Source organism: Magallana gigas, chromosome 6 (assembly GCF_963853765.1).
Source record: "Magallana gigas chromosome 6, xbMagGiga1.1, whole genome shotgun sequence".
In the NCBI taxonomy this organism is placed as follows: domain Eukaryota; kingdom Metazoa; phylum Mollusca; class Bivalvia; order Ostreida; family Ostreidae; genus Magallana; species Magallana gigas.
The window spans coordinates 19,070,833-19,080,941 of record NC_088858.1 but is presented as its reverse complement, the minus strand read 5'-3'; the positions used below and the strand labels follow the sequence as shown (position 1 = coordinate 19,080,941).

Below are 10,109 nucleotides of genomic sequence, written 5' to 3'. Positions count from 1 at the left end.
AAAAACAACTATATACTACAAAGTATATCAAAAAAGTAAGAAACAAATATAAAATGCCAAACAAATATAAAGATAAAAGTATATAAATTGTTAGATATTCTTTAAAATAAAGGAAAAAAGAGAGAGATTAATAAAAGTAAAACCGCTCAGTTATAATGCATTCCATAAGATGAAAATGAGATCAAAATGTATCGTTGAGTATTTGGTGTAAAATGTGCATAAAGATCAAAATTAATATCAATTAAAAAGCAGAAAATATATTCAATTGATTTAATATAATATCACTGAAAAATTAAGTGATAGAATCCGACAAAGTCTTCGACGTGTTTGCATTAGCACGAAAATTACCTGCTATGTAGAATCTTTTCACAACTAAATTATCGGAGTCACTCAATCCATTTAGTGTTTACGTGGAAATGTAATTTTGTTTATTATAAATGAAAAGATTCGGACAAAAGGCAAAGCAAACAACCCTTCTGAGGCATTGGAAAATTCCTCCCATTTAACTGCAGAGAGAAGTAAATATTATTCAATGCCATTGATCAGAAGTTCCCACAATCCTTATGTGTATAAGTATCATTTGTGTGCTACCCGTTTCTCGTTGACTGCCCGTGAAGAAAAACAAACTTCGTATTATTGTTGCTGTCAAAATGCCGAACCCCTGCTTTTCCTTTCTTTCTTTTTTTTCTCTCTCTACTTCGCTCTTGATCAATATCACTTAATATTCATGTAGCGAGATATTATTGGCATTTCTCACCAGCGCTGATAGCCGTTGGAATCTGTTGCCAGATCCGATGGGAGGAGGGAGGATCAAAAGTGGTCGCGTATCTATGCCAAACTGCGGATCGAATATCCTCCAATCAAATTCATTTAGAGATGCTTATCAAAAATTACGCCAACAATTGATATAAAAATAAATGGAAGGTTTTAAAAAATAATTTTCATATCTGATTCTCCGACAAATAAGAGAACAATATGGATTTGGGTGCCACAACACTCATGCCGATGCCCGGGAATTTCGGAAGCAGTTCGCAAGGTAAGGGCCATCTTTCGTACCATATTCTTCATTTATAACAAAAGCAAATTAAGGTTGAAAGCCGCGGTTGGTCTTGCTCTTATTTAATTCATCTGCTGGTAATGAAATCATTGCTTTTCAATTTAATCCGTACTGGAAATAATGAAGTAAATATCATTAGTAGCAACCAACACCTTATCTTGAAGTAAAGCCAGTAATTCTCCCCCAAGAAAAAAAAAACCGGCAAGGAGATGTTTTTATTTCCAATTTTTGTGTGTTTGAATAAATCGCTTATCTTTTAATCTTCACTAATATGAGAAATCGAAATCCAGCTTTAGTTATTTAATCTTGATATTAAATACGAACACTTTATGCCTGTCTAATTGTTTGAAATTAAAAAAAAAATTTTCGTTTTGAAACATTATCTATTGAGAATTTATTTTTAAAATATTTTTTTCCATTCATATATGCAATATAAACGACCTTTTTTAATTTTTTAAAGTCTTTAACATTAATTATCTCTTGAATATTTGATAAAGTTTAATTTATTAGTGGTTGACAAAGCCAAGACTGATTAATTACAATTAGCAAGTATGTATGATACTCTATTCAGTATAGAATCAGGACAATTAACGAGTCTGCGACAATATATAAAACGAGTCAAAAAATTTCAAACAAAGTTATATCGAAAAAGAAATTAAACATCAATCAATAGGTAATAAAAAAAAATCATTATAAAACTACCATATATTATACTGAAATATTAAATTAAAAAGCCAAACAAATTACAAATCTGTTGGTAGGTTCAGGCCTAGGATTGAAAGCGGATTTAGGGAACCCAGTGACACGTCCGATGCCCCCGCAAAGCCCCTCCCGAGACTCAGACAGCGGGGGTGAGGACAGGATGGGGGACGGGGACAAACCCTCGAAACAGAAGCGACACAGGACCAGGTTCACGCCCGCCCAGCTGAACGAACTGGAGAGAAGTTTCGCCAAAACTCACTACCCCGATATTTTTATGAGGGAGGAACTGGCTCTAAGGATTGGTCTCACCGAATCGAGGGTTCAGGTTTGTGGGTTTTAGTACTACGTACAATAAAAGAACCGCATAAGAAAATAAAGAAATAAATATATCTTTGGTAAATTTCAATCAAAAGAAATTTTTTTTATAGCGATATTGTACAGTATTTCAATTATTTTTGGGGGGCGGGAAAGTAAAAATTAAGTTAATCTTACTGCTGAAACAACTAGTGTTCCCACTTCAATTTCTTTAAAAATATATGAAATGGTATTCAAAAGTGTATTAATTAAAAAAAAAAACGAAATTTTTAAAACACACAGTTCAATTCAGTATATATATATCTCCACTACGCCACATACTGGTCGCGATATGCAAATACATAAGTTAAAAAGATCTAATCAAGGTACATGTAATTAGAGACGACCTTATAAAAGTCCGACAAAGGATATAAAGGCAGGCTAAGAAACAACCTGCTGTTAAATAATGATGACCTCCTGCCGTTACCTATCTTCTTACACAGACACACAAAAAATAATCTACGCTTTGATGAAAACAATTCTTAAAGGAACATATACTCGTCATTTCTGACGTTCTGCTCTTAAAATTTACTCATGGTTGCGGATTTTGCTGTGACGACGACATATTATGAAACATTTACCCGCCCTTGTAAACCTTCATCGCCTTTTGGTCGAGTTTGTCGCGGGTTTGCGCCCATAACCTTCTCATTGACACTCACTGCCACGTGCAGGTGTATAGATTTCATTGGGTACCTCTAACGGTTTCGACATGACAAACAAAAACAAGCGAAAACTGTGAATTTGTGGCATCCCCGTCTTAAAACCCGTTTCTTATTATACAGTACTCTGTTTTGGTTTAGTTTATATTTGAAAAAAAAAACCTAAATATTTTTTAACGATTTCATAACTATTTCTTTAGTTCCACACAGTTGGTCTTGATTAAAAAAAATATTTATATCAACGAGAATGTCAATAAATGTGATCTGGGGCATGTGATAATTTTCATGAAATGGAGGAAATTTAAAATCCATATAAATATGTTACCCTTTACGCTAGTTTCTTGTAATGTCAAATATAATCAGACTATTTATTTCCCATTGTTTTATTTTTCTCCAAAGTACCCCATATTCGATGAAATGCAATTAGATAGTATCCCATATTTGATAAATTACAGTTATGAAATAACTTTGTACATGTACTTTAAATTAAGAGAAAATCGAGAAACTTTTGAATTCTATATTTTGAAAAAATCGCAGTTCAACAATAAAAGACTACGTGGCCAAGAACTTCAAAGGGAAATTTTTACTTTGAAGTGACCAGCATATTGAGCCTTTTTTACCGGATACACAAAATCCATTGTCTGTATTGAGTTTCATTTCAGTAAAAAGAGACTGTTTCGATTCTAAATTTCGTATGTACATTTGAATGTTGTTTAAATAGAATGACCTGGACATTGGCTAAACTATAGACAAAGTTGATTCAAACTTAAAACGCGAGACGGTTGACCTCCTCGTATTGATATTCTACCGTACACAAATCCTATTAATACCGCTTTTGATCTTTGCCGATTTATACAGCTTCTTATTCTTCAATTAATTGCTTAAAATAAATAAAACCTGTGAAATGTAAACACATTCATCTGCATTCAATGTTATCGCGTTTTAACTGCATTGTAGCTGGGAAATAATGCTTTGTGAGAATGAGGTAAATATTATAGTTAATACACAGGTAACAGAGCTATAACCTTCCATTCGTCTAATGTAGACATTATAAAAATAGGTTGTACAAATTACGTTCATCTGTTAGGCGTTATTTTTTTTTTTTAATATTAAATACCCTTTAATAAATTTTAACACTCGCGAAATCTAAATAATACTGATCATTCTCACTGTCTTTTCATTCATTGCTTTAATTTCTAAGATATCATGGAATCGTAGATACACGAATGAAAGCTGATATAGATTCATCAATTCTCAAGATTTGATGCATTCTTTTCTCACGCCATTGGAACATTTCAATTAACATACAAATTATCTTCTCAATGGCAGTCTATCCACGCTTGACACATTTATAATTATTTTATTAACTTCACTAAATTGTCAAAGGAATTTCATGACACAACGGTATTTCAGCCCTGTCAAAGATGTGCAAATAGAACAATTAGCATTTTCTAACGGCCGCCGAGCTTGCGTGTGTTTTGTTATTGGCAAACGGGCCTGCCATGTCCAAACACACGCTCATCTCGCGAGAATACCGCGCACCGATAGCGCTTGTATAGGGTGATGTAAACTTTAGGACGAGAGCTAATTTTTGTCAAACCGTCACCGAACGTTGAAATAATTCTTGTGTGGGTGGATGTGTTTCTCGAACATATAATGTAGAACAATCATTTTACAACCAGGAAAACATGACTACTTTGTTGGCAACAACTTCAAACAGGTACGCAAAAAATATAAGTAAACAAGAATTGGCAATCAAAATTGGCAAAACTAAACTTAAATTGTCAGATTGTTTAATATGTTTTTTACTAAGTTACAATTTTTAATTGTCAACAAGTCCATGACATACTCATTCGGAATTTTAATAATTAATGGACACACAATCATATTAGTGAGCAAGTTTCTATAAAGCTTATACATATAATTCTGAATCAATTTGAGAAAATTCCAAAAGCTAAGTATTAAAACGTTATAAATCTTCATTTTTTACCACAGAAATACATTACATGAATGTACTAAAATATTTAAAAAGACTTTTCACTCTTAATTCCTTTAAAGAATATAATTTCAAAATATCATGGAGTGTGATTGTTTTCAATGAACTCCACGAACATATGAATGCAACTTGTAAAATTTGTAAAATGTGTTTCATAAACCATGAAAAAAAAACTTGAGGCTGTGTGGGAATATCAGTATGGCAGAAAGTACATCATAAGTGCCATTATCATTTGGTAAGAAAAATCAAACCCCAAATATGAAACAGTGAGATAACCATATTCTAAAAGTTCTTACAAATGTAAAAAGCCCCCGGGGCATTCGACCTGCACGATGGACCTACGGCACTGAAAGATACTGACAAAATAAATGTACAAGTCTTTAGAAAATTTTCAAAGAAAGTACATCATTTTATGGAAGTGATCCTAAACCCCTAAACAAAATAAAATGTTTCAATTCTGATAAACAATATTATCATAAGTGAATAAAAGATAAGCTAATAGATAGCATTCTGAGAGTATACTGTATGAGCAATACTTGATCCATAATCACAATGGCAACCTTTTCTTCAGATCTATTTGAGGGATGTCGTTTCATGTGGTATAGAGATTTCGAGGAAATTCGGACACAATGTGAACTTCTTTTCCAGTGAAAATTACTAGTAAGAGGTCATGCAGAAATTTTCTTCACTGAAGGAGAAGTTTCTGCTAAATGAAACTGAATTTAATTGGTCTTGTGCGAACTCCATCACAGTGTTCCTTTCAATACATATCGTAGTTTCAATATGCAACTGGTCGGTTTTTATTTTTATCCCATAAGCGGAGGAAACAACGTTCAATGTCCTCGACATTCTTTATTTGAAAAAACCCCACCCATTGGAACAAATATAAGGTCATCTTATCATGAGTAATTTTCAAAATTTTCATTAAACTACATTAAATCTTATCCTTACGATATAACCAAAATAACTAGAGAAAAGCCAGCTTTAAACTCTTTCTAGCAAATACTTCAAACTATAGGAGACAACTTCATTTTGTATTAATATCAAACATCCTGCGATGATAATACATTTGAGCTCTGACTGCAAGGTTCGAGATGTTGCGATTTATCTTCAATGTAAAACGAAGTAAACAACAAGTCCCATATATTAATCTAGTGAAGGATAAACCTGATCAGAAAATTAAGAGCACTTAAAGATTACATCCGCTGATATATTTTAGTTCAAAAATGTAAAAGCGGTCATCTGATTGGCTGACAGCAATACATACATATGCATACGCTAATGTCATTCAAAGAGGAACTCTTAGCGGTGCCTGTTGTACCCTTTCGACGATTTTAATCAGATAAAACATTAAAATGTTCACGGTTTCACTGGTAGCAGACTAATTTGTACAAAAGTATACCATTTTTTACTCCTTCTCTTTTTAAAAGTAGATATCAGTATTAACTTTATAAATGACAATGAGGTAATGTTTCTTTTTTCGTATTGCGCAGGTCTGGTTCCAAAATCGGCGTGCAAAATGGAAGAAAAGGAAGAAGACCACAAATGTGTTTCGCACACCCGGGGCTTTGTTGCCTAATCCAGGGATGACACCATTCGGAACTATGAATGACGCTTTCTGTACGTTTCGTCCTACAGACTCTCGCTGGTCCTCGATTCCAAGTATGACGTCACCAATAAACGGGAATCCTCTTGCCCTCACATCCTCCTTGCCTCGCCAAACACCCCTGGGTCAGTCTTTTGGTTCTCAAGTACCTTTTACGGGTCTTCAAGATGCGTGCTCCACGATTGCAAGCAACATTTCAATGCCAAATAATGGTGCTTCATTACACAGCACCTGCTTCGGTGTTCCATCCGTCAGCTGTGCTTCTCCTTTATCGGCGAATTCCAACTCTCCGCCGATTTCTCATCCGCAAGTCAACTGTGGCATGCAAGACGTGGATGATGCTTGGAGAGGAACCAGCATAGCAGAGCTGCGTAGAAAAGCTTTGGCGCATACAGCAACTCTCACAGGATATAGATGAACTTTTTTGGGGGCATCATATGCAATGGATTTCAAAATGCGCTGACGAGGAAATCGACAGGGTAACTTTTATTGCTTTGTGGTGGAAGGAAAAAAGATGTACAAAGCTTTTAATTATAGAATTAAGTAAATACATGAATTTGTGGAAACTTTCCAACACAAAAATGACTAATCACAGAACTCGTCGTAGCGCAATGTCTTTCTTTTGAATGTATTTATCATGTTTTTTACAAGAAAAATCTAAATTAGATTTATCATGTACTAGATTTGTAAGTAAAAAAATTGAAGTGCTCTAGAATAAGATACCTATGTTCTCATAAAATAACATTGTTTTGTTCGATATAAGTGAATGTTTGTAATGAGTTTTATATTGTAAACAAAAAAAGACATTCCACAGAACAGTGTTAAGGCATACAAATGTATCAATCATTTCTGGCCGATTTCCCCAGACTTTGTATTCTCACAGAAAGCAGTTAACAATATTATACTTAAAGTTGCTAATCATATATAATTGATCGATAAAAATATATAAAGTGGTTATTAGCATGAATTATACTGTGCTTTATTCAATTATATACCCGGTAAACATGCATTGAAAAGGACTAGACAGCCAGGAAGATGTTTATATATATGTTCTCATCCGATGGAATTTGTTGTCAGTAAGCGTTGAATCATGAAATGATATTCAGTTTAAATGAAATATCAGAAATCATCTAATAGAAAAAAAAAATTGTGATTTTAATTATATTTTACTATGTTATAGTAAAAGAAAGAATGGCATTTTATACATCAATATATCTGATTGGTCCATTGCCATCTATGTTGTATATTGCAGTATCTTGTTATCAGTATCATGATTGTCATACTATTGTATCAGGAATTATTATGAAATAAACTAAAAACGTACATTCTCAAGTCTTAGAGAAACAAGAGTTCAAACGTATATTAACATTGTTATTGCGAAAGTGATTACTACATATATGTATATGTAAATTTCACACGTTGGAAATAGTGAATTGGTTTCTTGCATGAATGTTTGTAAGAAATTGTGCCTATAATACGTGTAACTGGAAACGTATTACAATAACAATTCGTGACAAAAAATATTTTATTATACATAACTGAATTAAAAAAAATTGTTGAAAATTATAATGTATAACAGAGGAATTCATCTAGAGAAAAAAAGAAGCAATATCAACCAATTCATTTCCTTGTAACATTTTTAAAAAAAAAGAGCGGATCCTTCAACGAGCCGATTCAGTAAGTGCACGTTATATAAATCCACATAATTTACACTAAGCTGTGACAACCAACTGTACTTTTGCATCTTTAAACAGTTACATATCAGCGCAGTGAGGTAAACCTTTTTTTCTCACATTTAGATAGCGTTTGACAAATTACATTGACTAGCTGAAGGAGAAAAATGTACCTAACTGCGCCCGTGTATTTCAAACTTTTTCAAACGTGAGGTGAAGCTAAGCGTCTATTGCGGTTGAATGTGAACATTGTACTCCTACCATCACTTATGAAGTATATCTCACAAGTGCTTATTTCTTTCCCTTTTTTGGATAGAAAGGGTATTTTATGAGGGTAGTTACATCAAAGATTTAATGCATGCAAAACTAAAAGTAAATTCATTTGCCCCAAACCTTGGCCGGGATCAAAGGCATGTCGCCGAAAACTCCAACACGAGAGACAGGTACAGACGTAGAGAGAGAAAGGGTCGAAAAAAAGCGATATTATTTATACATTGTATTTTGTCATAGACAGAAAAGGAGGGAGATGGGGGTGACACAACCTTAAGTTCATCAAGGTAACTGGTTAGAAAAACAAAGCTAAACAAAATTAATCTATTCTGCTTTTTTTCCATATAATTTTGATATGGAAGATATTAATGAACATATAATAAATAGCAGCTACGAGTACATACATGATGTGATTATTAATAAATGATTATTGCAAATCAATATATTATAATAATATCTGAACATAAGATCTTTTACAATAGGTGATTTCGTGGACTGAGCCACGAACATCGCGGCTGCCCACTAACAATGATGATTCCAAAGGAGTGCCCATATATGTGATTTTAACTTACTTAGTATAAGTTTTCTGATGAATTTGCTGACGTTTGTTTACATAAGCTTACCATTGTTTGTAAAATTTGTAAATCAAATAATTACTGTGTGATGTATTATGAAATTTTGAATATAAATAAACCATACAAATGCAATTACATTGTTACGTAGGTACACCTCCTAATTGTTCTGTCATTCCTGATATTATTTATTTCAACAAATAGAATACACATCTTGCCTATTTTAAAATACTGTATACAGGGTTGTTTTCGACCCGTGCTATTTTGGCCCAGCTTTACTTCCAAACAGTTTCGCCACGTCTTGAATTCTCACAGACAGGGTTATGTTAAAAGAGAGATAATTTGAAACATTGGAATCAGTCTTAAACTCACCCACTGACAAAGAGGGCGAAAGGGGCGTAAATAAAACAGGGGCGAATATTTCCATGTATGTATATTTTATTTGTTTAAAAAAATTATATCAGGAAGAACAGTTCCTTTCTTTCTTTCGTGTCTTATGAAATCCAGTTGTTTTTACACCTGCATGATTTTAATCATTATATTATTATCATAATGATCATGCAAGTGGATTGTAGCTGTAATACCATTCTTTGCAAACTTGTACTAAACTTTTAACAATTTTTTTCTAAGTCAATATGATCAAAAGCTGTTTTTCACATTCTTAGGATATTATAAATCACCACACGTTTATACTATGTATAGCATTTATATTTTGGAAAGAAAAGTCATGATAGCAACGATAGTATTTTATTTATTTTAAAATACTTTTTATTTATATTTACATATCTTCCAAAATTAACAGAACCCATCAGTATATTTCTGGATAATAAATGCAATTAATTATTTAAATAAAAAACAAAGAATTAAATTGGAAGCTAAGTCTCAGTTCTAACAACATTATTTTGAACATCAGTCATTTGCTTTTGTTGTTAAGAGATCATCATGGATATGTGCAGCCTAAAATTTGTTTTGATTACTCATACTCTAAAGACCAAGATGAGATTTAATAACTTTATTTACACCGATCGAGTTCAATATATCAATATATAATATGTAGGTGTATCCGGCTAATTACAAGTCCCTTTAATTAATTGCTACATATGTTGGATTTCCGCTGTGATTCATGCATGTACGTTGTAAGCTCGTTAAGGAGCCTGGATGGTCAACGAATGAGCCGTCAGATCTTCTTTAAAATTTTACATAAAGTAAAGAAAAAATCC

The 10,109-nt window shown here is 32.9% G+C and overlaps 1 protein-coding gene across 1 annotated transcript; it reads left to right on the top strand.

The window, feature by feature from the left end:
• Nucleotides 1-743: 743 nt before the first annotated feature.
• On the top strand, nucleotides 744-7,699 carry LOC105334613 (homeobox protein orthopedia). Its single transcript, XM_011438131.4, has 3 exons — nucleotides 744-1,036; nucleotides 1,819-2,084; nucleotides 6,262-7,699. The coding sequence occupies exons 1-3, from the start codon at nucleotides 976-978 to the stop codon at nucleotides 6,790-6,792; spliced, it is 858 nt and encodes a 285-aa protein (XP_011436433.1). The 5' UTR covers nucleotides 744-975; the 3' UTR covers nucleotides 6,793-7,699.
• The last annotated feature ends 2,410 nt before the right edge of the window (nucleotides 7,700-10,109 follow it).